Here is a 19,235-nt window from a genome sequence, read left to right as displayed (position 1 = left end):
AATGAATGCCACTGAACTAAGGAGCAGTGTTCCAAAAATAAATAGTTTAGCTGGGCCATGGATCATCACAGTTTCCATCTCTGGGGTGAAAATCAACTAATGGGTACCTGCTATTTCTACCTGAGTTTTTGTATAATCCTTGGCCTTGGTTGGGGTAACTTGACACTTTTCTGTGGTAGGATCCTTACCAAACTACACCAAATGTCAGTAGTGTTAGTGAGGAATAGCTTCCCCAAACATGCCCAGTTTATTTCTTTAACCTGGTGGCACAGATCTAAGAGAGGGACTAGATCCAGGCCTGGGTTAGAATCCCCGTTACCCATTAAAGGTTGGGTATTTATTAAAAACAGGTATAATTCTGCAGCTGTCTCACATTCAACACTGAGTTCATTTTATACACATTTGCAGCATCTACAAGGGGTGAACTCATCAAAAATGTCACTTCCATTTTCTCCATCTTTACAGAGATAGGGATTGGGCTTCCCAAATAGTAGTCAGTGTGCACCTGATTCGGAAGGAAATGTCTTTAACAGTAACCTCGTGCAGAGCTTCGACCACAATTGGTTTGGGATCCAAATCCAGTCGGCTTTTTGCTGAGTTCCAAATTACTGACTGGGGAATACACTTCCCAGATCATCTGAAACAATATTGCCATAACCAACTGAATAACAGCTTGATGACCAAACTAAATTAAAACCCACAATGCTTCATAACATTAGCTGACCAAACTGGACCAGAGGGATTTGCAACTGGGCTATTGAGTGAATTGAATCAGTATTCTCTTCAGCTAAACTACAGTGGAAAAACACAGCTTGTGAAATCGTGGCAGAGCTGTTGCAATGACAGCTACCATGTAAGAATGGAATTTTACTGAAACCTGATTTCTACCATGGAACTATTATTCAGGGATGTAAATTGTTTTATTACAAACTACCAATTTGTCTGGGATAAGGTATATCGGGAAATCAGTTCTTATAAGTAAAAGGTTAAAAGTGTGATAACTGATAAAAATATAATTAATTATTGTAACAACTATAAGTAGAAAAGTGGTACTATATAATCAAAATAAGAAAGTAGTCAATAGTGAGTTTATAAAGTATGTTATATTTGAAGTCGTTTATATTCATGTTACATTCTCTGTAACTATTACTAGGGGCCTACCAAATTCACGGTCCATTTTGGTCAATTTCACAGTCATAGGATTTTAAAAATTATAAATTTCATGATTTCAGATATTTAAATCTGAAATTTCAGGGTGTTGTAATTGTAGAAGTCCTTACCCAAAAAGGAGTTGTGGGGGAGGTCGCAAAGTTATTGTAGGGGGTATTGTGGTACTGCTATCCTTACTTCTGTGCTGCTGTTGGCAGTGGTGCTGCCTTTAAGAGCTGGACAGCTGGAGAGCGGTGGCAGGAGCCCAGCTCTGAAAGCAGAGCCACTGCCAGCAGCAGCGCATAGTAAGGATAGCATGTTATGGTATTGCCACCCTTTCTTCTGAACTGTTGCCTTCATATCTGGGACCTTGGTCAGCAGCCGCGACTCTCCGGCCATGCGGAAGTAAGGGTGGCAATACTGCAACCCCCTAAAATAACCTTGTGACCCCCCCAACACCCTTTTGGGTCAGGGCCCCCAGTTTGTGAAACACTGGTCTGTATAGTAAAGGATAAAAACAAACAAAAGACTAGGTTTCATGGGCAAAAACCAGATTTCACTGGCTGTGACACATTTTTCATGGCCATGAGTTTGGTAGGGCCCTATGTATTACCATACAGTAGATGCTGTGACCTTTGTAAGAACTCCTCCTTAGTATCTGTGCTGGAGAATACAAGCTTAGCAAAAACTAAGATACAAGAAGCTTGTAAGATACACTTAAATACAATAGCTTCTTGGTGTTGTGCTATCCCTGGCTACTACAATATAGATGGAATTAGGAGAGAAAGAAAGTCTGTAACTTCTATAGTGTTAGCCAATATTAATAGTATATACACTGCTAATATTATATATAATATTACATGTTTCTTGAATTGTCCTCATGTTAAGATCTTCCAAAATGCTTTTTTATCTAAGTTAAACAACGAGATAGCTGAAGTATTTTCATTTCAGGGGTAGGCACAAATATAGCAGAAAAAGAGAGAATACTATGCTTGGAATGTTCAAATCAAAATTCTTGTCTTGTGTACATGCCTCTCTGTTTTTGTTCAATGTGTAAAGTCTACATAATTGTCAAAATGTAAAATATATGCCATGTTGAAAATTACAATATATCCCTCACATAGAAAGTGCAACAATCACTGCCTATGAAAAACATGCCACAGAAAACAGAGAAGAAAGATGTATCCGATAAAATGATATGGGGAAAATTGTGAAACTCCCCCCCAGATAGGTACAATTAGAGGAGGGATAAGCACAGGATCTTTGAGACAGTGTGAGCTCTGCAATCTGGTCTTCCAGAGGGATTGGTAACCTAGGCACTCTTCCTTTTTGTATTATGATGTATTAATCTTTGACTAATAATCCTTAATTAATAAATTGATTAAGCCTAGTCATTGGACATCCCTTGTTATAAATTTATATTGCATCCACAACAAGTATGCTCGTGTCCAGTTACTTGAGTTAGTTGCACAATTTGTGGTATGCTGTTGTTCCCACTTCAAAGTAGAAATTTTAAAACACTACTGTTTCCTTGGTACCGTGCCCAGTAACTTGGAGCATTCTCTCCCAATGACTGAACTGCATTTGAACTTCCTCCCTGTCATCATGAGGGGTGAGGAGCAGCCACAAATAAAAGAAATTCTGTTGTACCAAATGGTCATCTGTCTCAAAATCCTCAGTAAATCAGAGGTAAATTCTGTCAAACAAATGTAATATCTAATTGTGAGACCAAACCATCTTCAGGAAAGAGGAAAAACTCACAATACAGAGGGCTTTAAAACACCTTCAGTTTCTTATAAAATGAATTTCCAGAGCAGGTTATATCTGATAAATCAAAACAGATTCTCCCATTGCATTCTCCTCTGGTCCATTCAAACTTTCTTCACCCAGTGCCACCTCATTATTAATGTCACGTTATGTACAAAAGATTTAAGTTTCATCACAAGAGGGAAATGCAGCCGACTTTCCCATCTGCAAACAATCCCCAGGAAAAAGCCCAGAAGCAGCTTTGCCAATAGATAGAAGCAGAGATGAAAGCACAGAATGACTACTCTGTGTTTGGAATCCATCAAATTCCCCTTCCAGGTCTGTGACACTTTCATCTCTAGCCCCAGTGAATCTGATTTAGGATCAAAGCGTGACACCTAAGCACAGGGTGAACACAGAACATGGCATCACATGACACTTTGGGAGGTGCAGGGGTAGAACGTGGGGAGGATAAACGCTATTGTGCCTTACACAGAAGCTAATGCTGCTGGGCTGAGGGGTGATTGTGACAGTGATGGGGAAGGAGGGAATCCCTTTGACACACCCCATCTCCTTTAGGTATCACAGAGACTGAAATTACACATTTCACCCAACCCCACCCTGCTCCTTGTTCTATTTCAATCTATTTTAATTGAGGAAAATGGTAGAAAAAATACTTCTGTCCAGCATAACCCTGAGCAAGGTGAGAACAACAGGAATTGAGACAATCTGTCCCCAAGGGGGAACACGGTGACTAACAATCACTTTGTAATGGGGGAATGGTATCAACGTGATCCTCGGGGTTTGTCTAGACTAGGAAAAATGATGGAGGTGAGCTCAGGTCAAGGGGAAAGCTAACTCCAGCCACTGTACCCGGGTTATGTCTGCACTGCAAATGTACTTTTGTTGTTACAAGAAGATCGCTAAGCTGAGCAGCTACCTCCATGTAGAATCCCAGTGGAGACAAGGCACAGGTAGCTTTTACCTCAGTGTAGCTAGTCAAGGTCAACCCATCTCCCCCACCTGGCGCTGATGGATATTTCTGGGAGGAGGAAGACACTCCCAAAGACAAAGGAGTTGATATAAAGGATCATGAAAATCACCCCAAAGAAGGGGAAGGTGCAAAATAGAGGCAGGCAACTCATGTGGAGCTGAGACACCACACTGAAGAAAATGGTGCAAACTATGTGGGAATTCGCTAATGTATTTTACAAAAAATCTTTGGCCAGCCCTAGTCAAGACATTTATGGCATTACTCGCCTATGTGGATTCTCTTATGTTTGATAAAAGTTGAGCTCTGACTAAAACTCTTCCCGCACTCAGGGCACTTGAAGGGTCTCTCTCCTGTGTGGATTCTCTGATGTGTGATGAGGGTTGAGCTCTGACTAAAGCTTTTCCCGCACTCAGAGCATGTGTAGGGTGTCTCTCCAGTGTGGACTCTCTGATGTGTGATCAGATTTGAGTTCCGACTGAAGCTTTTCCCACACTCAGAGCACGTGTAGGGTTTCTCTCCCGTGTGGATTCTCCGATGTGTGATGAGGTGTGAGCTCCGGTTGAAGCTTTTCCCGCACTCAGGGCATGTGTAGTTTGTCACTCCTCTATGGATTCGCTGATGACTAATAAGGGCTGAGCTCCGACTGAAGCTTTTCCCACACTCAGAGCATGAGCAGAGTGTCTTCCCTACATGGATTCTCTGATGTGTGATGAGGTTTGAGCTTCGACAGAAGCTTTTCCCGCACTCAGAGCATGTGTAGGGTCGCTCTCCCGTGTGGATTCTCTGATGTGTGATGAGGTGTGAGCTCTGGCTGAAGCTTTTCCCGCACTCAAGGCAGGTGTAGGGTGTCTCTCCAGTGTGGATTCTCCGATGTGTGATCAGGTTTGAGCTGTGGTTGAAGCTTTTCCCACACTCAGGGCATGTGTAGGGTTTCTCTCCTGTGTGGATTATCCAATGCCTAATAAGGTCTGAACTCTCACTGAAGGTTTTCTTGCACTCGGCGCACGAATAGGGTGTCTCACCCATGTGGATTCTCTGATGTGTGATAAGGGCTGAACTCCGACAGAAATTTCTCCCACACTCAGAGCATGTGTAGGGTGTCTCTCCTGTGTGGATTCTTCGATGTTTGATGAGATTTGAACTGTGATTGAAGCTTTTCCCACATTCAGGGCATGTGTAAGGCATCTCTCCAGTGTGGATTCTCTGATGTGTGATAAGGGCTGAGCCATGACTGAAGCTTTTCCCACATTCAGGGCATATGTATGGCCTCTCTCCAGTGTGAACTCTGTAATGTGTGATGAGGGTTGAGCTCTGACTAAAGCTTTTCCCACACTCAGAGCATGTGTAAGGTCTCTTTCCCATATTAATTCTTTCATGTCGAATAAGGTCTGAGCCACTACTGAAGCTTTTCTCTGGTCTATGCTGATTCTCACAGGCTTTTGCCTCTCCACAGCTCCCAGAAACTTTCTCTTTGCATCTTCCTGCTAATGTACCATGTGGTTCCAGTTGCTCAGCATCTTCCTGCTGGGAATACTCATTGTTCTCACTCACCATCCCATCTCCTGGAAGGACAGAGAGAGAATCCAGACATATGTCACTCCCTGTGCTGGGGAGAAAGGAAACGTCAGAGAAAGGAATGGGAAAAGGTGGGAACAAACTCAAATAAGTCTGGAGAGATCAAACAAAACAGAATTTAATTTCCGCCATTCTTTCCCCTCCACTCCCCACAAACCATTCCCCAGAGGACAGAGAGAAGAGGGTCATTTCTTGGTTCACAGCCCATTCAGGAAGAAGGAAGATTAAGGAGGGAGCTACAGCCTTATGTCAGTCAGGAGAGGCGGGAAGTCATGAGTGACAACTGCTATGAGGATGTCACACCTGCTGGGAACAATTCTGGAGAAGTTACAAGATCTTTGTAGGGAATCCCAAATGTTTCCTTCATTCATGGACAGTTTCCGAGTTGGTTTAATGGATGCCTCACCTGTCTGGGCACCTTTCTGGAGCCCTCTTTCCTCAGAGCCCTGAAGATCTGGGACCCACAGCTCTTCCCCTCTTTCCAGCTGGGAGATCACATCAGGTTTGGAAACTGGAAACCCTGCGTAAGAGAACAAAAACAAGAGAGATCAGTGGAATTTGTGGGATACTTGTCACAAAGAGCATTTCATGGTTTTACCCTGAGCTCATTTTAAGCATCCCGAGGCCACTTTCCTGGGATCCAAGCAGCAGGACAGTTATTATTATTAATCAGGTTTATTATAGTAGTGCCAAAGGGCCAATAAAAAATGGAGCCCCATTGTTCTAGGCATTGTATAAACAGAGTAGTAGATTGCCCATGCCCTGAGGAACTTACAATCTATATAGACAAGACACACACCGGGTCGGGGAAGAATCAGAATACACAAGCAGAGTGAACAATGTAATGGCAGACAGATATGATAAACACAGGCATAACTTGATACTATTGTATTTAACTGTGATGGGGTACACAGTCCCCACACTGGGCCTGATGGGGTTAAAGAACACTAATGGGCACAGGTAGCCCTGCCCCCTCCAGCTTGCGAACCAGCTGGAGGAGCTGGTTAAAAGATGCTTAGAAGCCCAGGGAAATAGGGGATGGTAGAGTGACCAGGCTGAAGGGAAAACAGGTCCTTCTCCTGAAAAGCCACTTGGAAGGTTGGAGCTGGGATGGCAGCACGATGCTGGTGAGGCCCACAGGTAGTGCCATCTCCAAACTCCACCCCCCTTTTTCTGACAACCAGCAGACCCCACAGGGCTCTGCTCTTTTGAACTCCAGGGGGAAGCTTGAGTGGGAGATGAGTTGGTGTTGGTGCTGCTTTGAGCAGGGGATTGGACTAGATGACCTCCTGAGGTCTCTTCCAACCCTGATATTCTATGATTCTATGAGACACCAACCAGAGACCTTGGAAGAGGCTGTTGCTATGGTGGAGAACTACCTGATGTCCCTTGGGTCCATAGCTGAAATGCCAAAAGCCAGTCTGGTGCACCTCGGGGGCCCCAAGTCCCACTGAACCCAAACCTCAGTAAGGGTAACCAGGGGGACTTGGGCACCGAAGAGGGGGGATACAACAGCCAACAGAGGCACCTGGAAGCCCACCCTCAGCTAGCCAGGAGACATCTGAGTCAAGCAGAGTAGCCTTATCCGAAGGGGCCATCCCACTCAGGAGAATTAATGTGAAACCTCTTTCTCCCATGGGGACTAGTTGCATGTGAGCAGCCGGGCCATTTCAGGTGGGACTGCCCATTCATGGACTATAATTATGGGCAGGTCTGGAGAGCGGATAACTGGGTTTCAAAAACAGCACAGGGAAAACGTTAGTCCTTTTGCTAGTGAATGGAGTAAAAGTACAAGGACTGAGACTCTGTCTGCAGCCAGACTTTAGTCAGGGAGTGGTTGGTGGGGTCAGGAGGAGAATCTAGAGGCATGATCTTCCTCCAGTGTATCCACGGGGACATGCAACCCTGTCCGATTAGACAGGTGCAACTGACTCTGCAAGACCACACTGAGACAGTGCAGGCCAGAGTGGCCAAAGACCTGGCCTCTCTGGTCATACTTCGGCATGACTGGAAGTTTTTCAGGGAGGATGTCCAGGGATGGCATGGAGCATCTGCAGAGGGGCTAGAGCTGAACTAGAAGAATCAGAAGGACAGAAGATGGCCATGGTGGCCAAGAGGAGATGGCTCCATTGGAAGACAAAGATCCAGGAGAAGGACCACCCTCATGGGCAAATGACTTTTCACCTGAACTTAACTGGAGCAGTAGGGGCCTGCTACCACCTTTCAACCTGCACCTGGTGTCTAGCAAATAAACATTTTGGGAGAGCAAATGAGTGACGCAACCCTGAGTCAGGTTCGTGAACATCTCACCCATGTGGATGACAAAGTGTTAGACCCGCAGCAGCTGAAATAGTGGCCCTATTTTGAAACTGCTAGAGGAGAAATCATATTGGGTGATGAAGCAGGCTGAGACAGGGTTAGTCAAATGCAGCTTCGGTACCCAGGAATTTCCCTAGGGGAGATGCTTCAATTGGCCCATGCAATGCTGTGCTGGGGCACTTGGGGACAGAGAAGACATTCAACAGAGTGACCACGAAGTTCTACTGGCCGGGGATCCACCCCAGAGGCACGGGACTATTATGCCTCCTGCCCCAAGTACCAGTGGGTGAGCCAGAAAAAGATCTCAAAGGCCCCCCTGGTACTACTCCCCTCTGCAGGGGTCCCTCTGACGGGCAGGTGCTTAGATTGGGGGACAGAGGAAGGATCACTGGATGATTGCCCTGTTGTATTCATTTCCTAGGAAGCATCTGGCATTGGGCCCTGTCAGAAGACAGGATACTGGGCTAGATGGACCATTGCTCTGACTCACTATGGCCATTCTTATGGACAGGCACAGAGCTGGTGGGTCCGCTGAAAACGTCTGCAGCCAGGTACTAATATACATTGGTGATCCTGGATTGTGCCACCAGAGATCCTGGGCCATTCCCCTCTGGTCAGAAATGGCAGCTGTCATTGCCAGTAAGCTCATAAAAGTATTTGCCTGAGTAGGGATCCGCAAAGAATTATTGACAGAGCAAGGGGCAAACATCACCTCACAGTTAGACCTGGGGGGGGGGGGGAAGAGGAGAATATCGATCTAAGTTATGCAACTTCAGCTACGTGAATAACGTGGCTGAAGTCGATGTACTTAGATTGACTTACCATGGTGTCTTCACCGTGGTAAGTCGACTGCTGCCGCTCCCCCGTCGACTCCGTCTGCACCTGTCATGGCAGTGGAGTACAGAGGTCAACGGGAGAGCGCTGGGGGTCGATTTATCGTGTCTAGACTAGATGCAATAAATCGACCTCTGCTGGATTGATTGCTACCCGCGTAGTGTAGACATACCCTTAGTGAACGAATTTTGCAACTTGTTATGGGTCAAGTCCTTGAAGATGTCAGTATACTACCACCAAACTGACAGTCTGGTGGAACAGTTTAACAAAACATTAAAGAGTTGTGGTAGTTCAATCCACTGACTCGTGACACTGGGACCATCCCACCTGTCCTGCTCACCACCTGCGAGGTTCCTCAGGCATCCACAGGTTTCTCCCCATTTGAATTACTACATGGGAGGCAATCAAGGGGAATCTTGGATCTCCTCCATGAGATATGGAAAGGGCAGAACTCCAGAACAACCAATGTAGTGCAGTATGTTATAAAGTCAAGAAAGAAACTGAAGACCCTGTGGGCGCTTGCGAAGGAAAACCTGGAGAAGGCACAACACAACCAGGAGCAGGTCAACAGCAAGGCCCGTCTCTGAGAGTTCCAACCTGGAGACTGAGTGATATTTCTACTGCTCACACTGAAATCCAAGCTTCTGGCCTGATGGCAAGGCACCGCCAAGGTGGTAAAACAGGTAGGGGAGATTGATTCTGAGGTCAGCAACCCAGAAGAAAGAAGACAGCCCAGGTATATCAAGTCAACCTGCCCAAGGCTTGGAAGGGACAGGAAGGCCTCCTCGTCATCCCATTCCCACCCTACCCCAAACTCGGCCCTCAGGCCCCCACACCCAAGATAACATCACAGTACTGGTAGGGAAGAACCTGCGGCCCAGCCAAGAGCAGCGAGGAAATGGGGTAGAGTGAACAGGCTGGAGGGAAGCCAGGTCCTTCAGACATGCCACAGGGAAAGTTGAACCTGGGAGGGAACCACGATGCTGGTGAGTCCCAACTGCAGTGCCTTCACCAAACCCTGCCCTTTCCTGAGCACTGGCAGGCCCTGCGAGGCTCTGCTCATCTGAACTCTGTTCAGTTGCAGATTGTTTGGACTCTAAGGGACCATGTCCCGAGCTGAAAGAGAGGAGAGGTAGGAAGTAGCTCAGAGTGGCAGACTCACATCCTCTTCATGGAGGAGTCAGCTACTGTTTATTCCCACAGGGTCCTGGGCTGGGACCCGGTGCAGAGGGAAGGCCATGGCCTCCCTACAATATCCCGCTTGAGAGCTAAGCCAAAGACGGGACAAAGCCATGATGCCTGTGACCTAAAACCAGGGGTAGGCATCTCTACATTCACCACACTTTGGGGTGAGAGATGAGAAACCAGATATGCTAACCATTAGGCCACCTACCCTCCCTGAACAAACTTTAATGTTATGAATTTTACCTGTATATTTGAACTAGCCCTTGAAAGCATGAAAACGTTACTAAATATTATACTGAGATAGGCCAGATTATATCGGCCCATAAAATATTCACACACCTTTGTATCAAGAAGTGTCATGTATTTGTGTGTTCCTGGCTCACTGAGGGGTGGGTGGGGGATGGATTTCCTGTGGAATCTGCTATCAGCAGGGGATGATTAATGCCAAATTCCAAGGCTGATTATGCAGATATCCAACGTTTGAGGCTTTGTCCCCCTTCGGTAAGAGCAGTGACTGGTGTTACCTGTTTCAGGAGGCTGGGGAACAAAGACAGAGTTAGGGGCATAAAAGGCTGTTCGAGCTGACTGAGGGGGGTGTCCTTGAGTACGTCTACACTGCAGAAATAAAACCTGACAGGGAGCCTGAGCCTGGGTCTGCAGACTTGGGCTCGCAGGGCTCACACTGCGGCACTAAAAATAGCCGTGTACTTTCCTGCTCAGGCTGGAGCTTGGGATCTGAATCCTGGGGCGGCATGTAGGTCTCAGAGCCTGAGCTTCAGCCGGAGCTGGAACATCAATATGGCTCTTTTCAGCGCTGTAGTGTGAACCCCATGAGCCCGAGTCTGTAGACCCAAGCTCAAAGGCTTCCTGCCACGTGTATTTTTTTGCAGCGTACACATACCCACTGTCTTTCTGGATCCTCTTTAACGACCCATTCATACCAACCCAGCCACTTCATGTCTCCTCCTATGCTGCTTGAGCAGTTTTTTAACCCCTTTGCACCCCCTGGCTAGCAATCCCTAGGCAAGTAGGTCACTGCTGTGCATATTCACAAAAAATATACAGAAAATTCTCACTTCATCACATCTCTTCCTCCTTTCAGACAGAACTGAGCAGGGTCACTTTAATCGATGACCTCAAGAATCCAAGAATTGTTATCCATGGATGCCAAAACCAATCTCCCATCCTCTTGGTAGCTGTACCAGGCATGTCATAGAATCATACAACCAGAGAAACACAAAGTTAGAAGGGACCACGAGGGTCCACGATTCTTACAGTACTGTTTTCGTAAGAAGATAAGATACTGAGTCAGACCAATGGTCCATCTAGCCCCGTATCCTGTCTTCCTACAGTGGTTGGTGCCTGATGCTTCACAGGTTGTGAACAGAACAGGGCAATTTATTGAGTGATTCATCCCCTGTGGTCCAGTCCCAGCTTCTGGGAGCCAGAGGCTAGGCACACCCAGCGCACGAGGTTGTGTCCCTGACCATCTTCGTTAATAGTCATTGATGGACTTATCCTATGTGAACTTATCTAATTCTTTTCTGAACAGCACTGATCCCAGTACAGATTCCTGAAGGACCCTGCTATTTACCTTTCTCCACTATGAACACTACCATTTATTTCCTACCTTTCCTACCTTTTAACCAGTTAGTTATCCATGAGAGGACTTTCCATCTTATCCCATGACTGCCTTGCTTAAGAGCCTTTGGTGGGGATTGGTCCTGCTTTGAGCAGGGGGTTGGACTAGATGACCTCCTGAGGTCCCTTCCAACCCTGATATTCTATGATTCTATGATCTTTCTGAAAGCCCAAGTGCACCAAATCCACTGGCTCACCCTTGTCCAAATGTTTGTGGACTCCTCAAATAATTCTATTAGATTAGTGAGGCACGATTTCCCTTTACAAAAGTAGTGTTGACTCTTTCCCAACAAGTCTCATTAATTTATGTATTTGATAATTCTGTTCTTTCCTACAGTTTCAACCAATTTGCCTGATACCAAAGTTAGGCTTACCAGCCTATAATTGCCAGGATTACTTCTGGAGGCTTTAAAAAAAAATCAGCATCACATTAACTACATGAAAGTCATTTGGTACAGAGGCTGATTTAAGCAACTGTGGTGTGGTATTCACCCCACACTAGTCTAGAAGGGGTTAATGAGGCTGAGACAGGGCCAATTCACCAGATAGGCCACACAGGAAAGAGCTGAGGGGAACTGAACAGACTAAGTAAACTCTTGAATGATGGAGCCAGCTCAGAAGGAACAGGCGAGGCTAGGATAAAGCCAGGAAGGTGGCAGCAAAAAAGGACTGCTGTGAGGGAGCATGCAGCCATTTTCTGTACATTAGAGAGGAAAGCAAGGAAATCCTAGTGGGAGAGGGTGAAGCAAAGGCTCAGGGAGATGGCAGCAAGGTTTAAGATGGTGCAGACCTTGCCTGCTAATTATAGGGTCCCTGAGCTGGAACACGGAGTAGGGGGTGAGCCCGGGTTCCCTTACGAGCCACTGGGGAAGTGGCGCAGACCAGGCTGTGAATGGGAAGACAGCCAGAGACATTGTGCATGGAGAGACTTTGATACCTGGCAAAACATATAGTGACCTGGCTAGAGAGCCAATCCACAGAGAGAACCTGGACTTCCAGAGAGTGGGACAGAGAGGCAGCAGGGTATGCAATGAGTTGCAGAAGTAGGCACTGGATCTGGAAAGAGCTAATCCCCAGAGCAGCCAGGAAGAGGCACCCTAGTGGTGCGTGAACCTGGTGACAATTTGGTGGTAACACAGGCACTTGGTTGTCCCTGATACAAGGGGAGGATCAGAGACTGGGCAGGACGAGCACCCCTAATACAAGCGGTGAATGGACCCCAGGACTGTGATAGGTTACATACCAAAATTAGTAGTTTGGCAATTTCATATCCGAGTTCCATCTGAACTCTTGGGCAAATACCGTCTGGTCCCATGGACTTATTACTGTTTAATTTATCAATTTGTCCCAAAACCTCCTTAACTGACTCCTCAGTCTGGGACAGTTCCTCAGATTTGTCACCTAAAAATGGCTCAGGATTGGGAATCTCCCTTCCATGCTCTGCAGTGAAGATATATATACCAAGAATTGATGTAGCTTCTCCTCAGTGGCATTGCCTTCCTTGAGTGCTCCTTTAGCAATCGATTGTCCAGTGGCCCCATTGATTTCTTGGTAGGCTTCCTGTTTCTCATGTACCTGAAAAAAATTTGTTGTTCTTTTCTGTTATTTGCTAGTTGCTCTTCAAATTCTTTTTTTGGCCTTGCTAATTATACTCTTAAACTTGACTTGCCAGAGTTTATGGTGCTTTCTATTTTCCTCAGTAGGATTTAAATTCCCAGTTTTTAAAGGACGCCTCTTTGTCTCTAATCACATATTTTATTCACTTGTTAAGCCTTGGTGGCATTTTTTTGATCCTGTTACTGTTTTTTTATTTGAAGTATACAAATAGTTTGAGCCTCTATTATGGTGTTTTTGAAAAGTTTCTGCGCAGTTTGCAAGCATTTTACTCTTGTGACTTTTGCCACCACACAATCTTTGAGTTTGAAACTAGGACAGGGTCCTGCCACTACCTCCTCCCACTCATCTGTAGAGAGTGAGGAGGGCAGTGAATCTACATTCCTCCAGGTGTGCACTGTCTTGACTGCAGCCTGGAGAGTCTTTACCCCTAGGTGGTGGTAGGAAATGGCACCTTGAGAATTTGGGGTATGTGACACAGCGGTTCACTGCTGCCAACTAGCAAAGGGTTCGTTGTTCTTCACAAGAAACCCGTGTCTCAGACCTGACAAACTCAATATATCTAATACACTGCCTTCATGGCATTTATCCATAAAGGGTAGCAGGTGAAGTCTCTACTGAAAGCTTGTAACCTATCTGCTCTCATAATCACGTGTGTACAAGTTATATTTAACTACATTGCAAATCATGGCCATATGGTCTTGGAGTGAAAGTGAATCACCAGGGAACCACATGTCTCAGCGATGGCCCATTTAAGCAGGAGGGAATTATCACCCTTCCCAGGCTAGCTGACTATGGGATGTATTGCTCAATTGTCTACTGTAAATGTGTGTCCTGACCTCTAGGGCACTGCCTCATGCCTAGACATGGCACTGCAGGAGACTTTGCCTCTCACACTCCCTCAGGTAGCCACTTCCTTGACCACAATGACCATTCCCAGCCAGTCCCTACTCCTGACTGCTTTACTAGGTCTTCTGTGGCTCACCCCCAGCCACATCACATGACACTTCAGTCCCCTTCTTGGGTTCATCTCTAAATAAAAAGGGCCTTCGCCCCTCCTGAGCTTGACTCCAAACAATAAGTGCTTCACCCCTGGGCTTCTACCTCATTCTCTGGTCCTCACAGACCCTCACTCAGGGCTCCTCTCTGCTCTTGGGCCCCATCACAGAAGTTGACCTACTCCTGTAGTCGTGAGTCCTGGCCACAGCCTGTCCCAAACTACCAGGCCTTCATCCAGGCCCTTCCCAGAGAGAGGGAACTCTCCCTAGATCCTCTCTCAACTGAGCTCACTCTGCTCCTTACACACCCTAGCGCCTTTCTCTTCTTTGTTTATTTTTTTAATGGTGAAGCAGACCTGACTGATTAGTCTATAGCCGACACCAATTACAATTCCTAAACACTTAGTGCTTTATATTCCCTCGTTCTGCCCTGTGTCTTTTAGGTGACGTAACAATGCCCTTCTAATAACACCCCATTTCCTTGATATTTTTATGAATTAGATTGGATTTCTCAGAAAGTTTTCCCCTTTCTTTATCAAAGCCCCTTACATACCCATAAATTGTGATAAATTGTTTCTTCCAATTTACAGAGTGCACATAATCTCTGTTCGTGTCTATTTACTCCAAAAAGATTTTTGTTTATGCCACAGTGACCAGTTAGTACTGTAAACAAAATCATTTCATTTTTCCTATGCAGGCCCTGAAGTATGTCATTATCCACAGCTCTAGGGCACAATTCAAAAATTATTTGCCTGTTTTTTTATTAATCCAAAATTTTTGCCATTCCTCTTTTTTTTTCTGTACTAGGCTTTCATTTCTTACAGTGTTTTTAGCTAATTTATCTACCATGTCATTCCCTGTTATCCCAATATCCTCTGGGTTCCAAGCTAATGCTACATGTATCCCCATCTGTACTCTGTTCTGAGACATAAATTTCATTGATTAAATCACTTCTACATACTGAGACACTCTTTTTTATCACCATAAGGCCTCAGACTGAGTCCAAAAAAAATAAAATAAAAGACTACCACTGTTGGACATATATCCCAGATCCAATTTAATGCTAGCATTATTACTATTAGTTTGGCTGCCATGACAGCCATTTAATCAGAAATTATTTTAGATGTACTAATTCCAAATTTTGATATACAAGTTATTGCCCCTGGTGCTTCTGTTTTTTTTGTTCGGACCCATCTGTATATATTTGACAAAACTGACTCCAGTTTTCATCTATATATTGGTACACTTCATTTTTAATACCTACTGTCACTTTTCTTTCCTTAAGTTTATAAAATAAATCTAAATCCACATTTGGACATGTGACTTCCATCCATAAGGGGAAGTTACTCACCTTGCAGTAACTGAAGTTCTTTGAGATGTGTGTCCCTGTGGGTGCTCCACTCTAGGTGTCGGTGTGTCCCGGTGCCGTTGATCGGAGATTTTCGGTAGCTGTGCCTGGTCCGGATGCAGGCACTCAGTTGGTATTTCCCGTCTCGTTGGAATCTTCCTGAGCGCCTGCGTCCTGCACCCCCCTCAGTTCCTTCTCTACCATGGGGCGATTATACTAGTACTCCAAAGTAGAGGGGAGGAGGATGGGGAGTGGAGCACCCACAGGGACACACATCTCGAAGAACTTCAGTTACTGCAAGGTGAGTAACTTCCCCTTCTTCTTCGAGTGCTGTCCCTGTGGGTGCTCCACTCTAGGTCGGTGGGACTTTGGAGATCCAGCAGTGAGTACTCTAGAGAGTACTGTATGGCCTACTATGGTGTCTGCCATGGTATCTTGCATGATAGCATAGTGTTTGGCAAACATATGTTCAGAGGACCATGTAGCCGCTTTACAGATGTCAGAAATGGGTACGTTATGTAGGAAGGCAACAGATGTCGACATAGTTTGAGTGGAATGAGTTCTAATGCCTTTGAGCAGTTGAATATTTTGAATACAGTAAGAGGATCTGATGCAGTCAGAGATCCACTTGGACAGACGTTGTTTAGAGATAGCCATACTTTTGATCTTTCAGTGATGGAGACAAAGTTGTGGAGATTTACGAAATAGCTTAGTCCTGTCTAAGTAAAAAGCGATTGCTCACCTGACATCGAGAGTATGCAGGGTTGCCTCTGTGGAATCTTGTGAGGTTTGGGATAGAAAGTAGGTAAGTATATAGGTTGGTTAAGGTGGAAGGTGGATACCACCTTAGGGAGAAATTTAGGATGTGGTCTCAGAGTGACTTTGTCTTTGGAGAAGATTGTGTAGGGAGGATGGGCCATCAGGGCGCTTATTTCACCTACTCTCCTTGCTGATGTTATTGCAACTAAGAAGCCATCTTCATGGACATATGGAGAAGAGAGGAGGCAGCCAAAGGCTCGAATGGAGGTTTCATGAGAGCATGAAGAACGAGGTTAAGGTTGGGTAAATTTCAGGGTAGAGATTTTGCAGGCCCGTAATAAATCGATTTATGGTGGGGTGGGTAAAAAGTGAATAACCTTCTAACAGGTCATGGAAGGTGGTAAGCACCGCCAGGTGCACTTTGATCGAGCTGAGCGAACGTTCATCCTGTTTTAGTTTCAAGAGGTAGTCTAGAATGTTAGGGAGGGTCACCCTATTGGGCATTAAGTGATTACGTGAGCACCAGAGGGCGAAACTTCCACTTCTGCAGGTAGGTTTTACGAGTGGAGTCTTTTCTACTGTGCAGGAGGACATATCGGACTTGCTTGGAACAGGCTAGTTCATGGGTTTGGAACATGAAGGAACCAGGCTGTGAGGTGGAGCTTTTAGAGCTGGGGGTGAAGAACCCGTCCATTGTCCTGGGAAAGGAGATCTGGCCTGTTGGGGAGAGCCCGCGGATGACAGGAGGACATGTGGAGTAGGTAAGGATACCACGGTTGTCTTGGCCAAGCCGGGGCAATAAGGATGACCCGGGCTTTGTCGTGTATGATCTTCCGAAGAACCCTGTGTAGCAGCGGGATTGGTGGGAAGGCGTACAGGAGAGAGTTGTTTCACAGGATGAGGAACGTGTCTCCTAGGGATGCAGTCCCGAGTCCCGCTCTGGAGCAAAACGGGACATTTTTGATTTTGGGTTGTGTCAAAGAGGTCTATTGATGGGGTGCCCCAGAGGGAGAAGAGCTGTTGAAGTATTGCAGGGTGCAGCGCCCATTCATATTCTGTCGAGAAGTGCCTGCTGAGTGCGTCGGCAGTAGTGTTGTGGCAGCCTGGTAGGTAGGAAGCGATGATTTGTATTTGATGTTGTATGCACCAATTCCATAGTCCGATGGCTTCCATGCAAAGGGAATGTGATCGGGCTCCCACTTGTCTGTTGATGCAGTACATACATACTATGTTGTCAGTTAAGACCCGAATAGATTTGTTCTTTATGAGGGGAAGAAAGTGAAGGCATGCTCGCCTCACTGCTCTGAGCTCTAAGAGATTTATGTGTAGGTGCGTCTCTGATGTGGACCACCAGCCTTGTGCCCTGTGTCCCCCTAGATGTGCTCCCCAACCGGTTAGGGAAGTGTCCGTGGTGAGCATGAGCGTTGAGGACCGTTGCTGGAAGGAAACCCCCATGCAGAGGTTTTTTGGTCTTGTCCACCAATGTAGGGAAGCTTTAACATTGGGAGGAGAAGTTAGCAGCGTCCCTAAGGTTGGGTTTGAAATTGGAATTGAGCCAGCCCTGAAGACATCTCATGTGTAGCCTGGCGTACTGGACCACGAAGGTGGTGGCTGCCATGTGACCAAGGAGCTGTAGACAGATTCTTGCCTGTGTCCTGGGACGAGCGTGCGTATGAGTTGTGTGATAGCGAGGAATCTGTGATATGGGAGCGAGGCCCTGCTCTGGATTGAATCAAGATGAGCTCCGATGAACTCGATCTATTGTGTAGGTGTCAGGGTGGATTTTTGGATCTTTATTTTATTCAGGCTGTGAAAGAGGGAGATGGCGAAATGGGTAGCTTGAAGTGTCTCGCCATAGGAGTTGCCCTTGATGAGGCAATCATCCAGATAGGGGAAAAGCATGATCCCATGTTTGTGGAGGTAAGTCATGACCACGGCTAGAGTTTTGGAAAAGACTCTCAGCGCTGTGGAGAGGCCAAAAGGAAGAACTCTGTATTGAAAATGGTTGTGACCAATTGTGAATCATAGGAAGCATCTGTGAGCTGGATGAATTGACATATGAAAATAAGCATCTTATAGGTCAAGGGCTGTAAACCAGTTCCCTTGATCCAGTGCAGGAATTATTGTGCCCAGTGTGACCATCTTGAATTATTGTACCCTCATGAATTTGTTCAGTCGGCATAGGTCTAGTATAGGCCTCCCTCCCCAGATTTTTTTCTGGGCCAGGAAGTAATGGGAGTAGAATCCTTTCCCTCAATGTTGCGTTGGCACAGGTTCCACTGTGCCTAGCTGGAGAAGGTGAGCCACTTCTACGAGAAGGAGGTGCTCATGAGAGGGGTCCCTGAAGAGGGATGGGGAAGGGTAGGAGGATAAGATATGAATGGGATAGAGTAACCGGACTGAACTATTTTGAGGACCCAGCAGTCCCGTGTAATTCGCTGCCAGGCATGTTGGAAACGCTTGAGGCGGTGGCCAAATGGGCAAGTAGGCTGTGGAATCAAGGGGTGGTTGCGCAGACCCTCGACCAACGTTTCAAAATTGTTGTTTATTATGGATGGGAGGTGGTTGCTTGAGCTTGATTTTGTCTGCGCTTAGGGGGTCTAGCGCGATTCTGATTTACGTCGTATGGTTTGGGTTGAGGCCGATAATATTGTTGTGTGCACGGTCTTTGGTGGTGTTGGTATAGTTGTCTCCTGGGAAGAGATGGGTGAATGCCCAGGGTGCGCAGAGTCGCTCTAGAATCTTTCATGGTGTGAAGTAGTTTATCGTTTTTTTGGAAAAGAGTTTGTCTTTATCAAAGGGGAGGTCCTCCACTTTGGCCTGCAGATCTTTAGGGATGCCAGATGCAGAGAGCCATGAAGATCTGCGCATAACCGCAGCAGTTGCAGTAGTACGGGCTGCTGTGTCCGCCGTGTCTAAAGAGGCTTATAGGGCCATTCTGGAAATCAATTGGCCCTCACTCAGAAGTGATTTAAAGTCCACTCTCCTATCCATTGGAATGTAGGAGGCGAATTAAAAAAGTTTATTGTAGTTATCAAAGTCGTAGCTGGCAAGGAGTGCAGAGTAGTTTGCA

At 46.1% G+C, this 19,235-nt stretch overlaps 1 protein-coding gene across 1 annotated transcript in view; it reads right to left on the bottom strand.

Moving 5' to 3' along the window:
- Positions 1-1,084: 1,084 nt before the first annotated feature.
- Positions 1,085-19,235, bottom strand: part of LOC128845533 (zinc finger protein 436-like) — an 80,936-nt gene continuing 62,785 nt past the window's right edge. The window contains exons 4-5 of the mRNA XM_054044328.1: positions 5,871-5,984; positions 1,085-5,451 (exon numbers count right to left, since the gene is read on the bottom strand). Of these exons, the coding sequence (XP_053900303.1) occupies positions 4,148-5,451; positions 5,871-5,984 (1,418 nt within the window). The 3' untranslated portion in view covers positions 1,085-4,147. The remainder of the gene's footprint in view (positions 5,452-5,870; positions 5,985-19,235) is intronic.

This window comes from Malaclemys terrapin, chromosome 11, assembly GCF_027887155.1.
Source record: "Malaclemys terrapin pileata isolate rMalTer1 chromosome 11, rMalTer1.hap1, whole genome shotgun sequence".
NCBI classification, from domain to species: Eukaryota; Metazoa; Chordata; order Testudines; family Emydidae; genus Malaclemys; species Malaclemys terrapin.
This window is presented reverse-complemented; position numbering and strand designations above follow the sequence as displayed.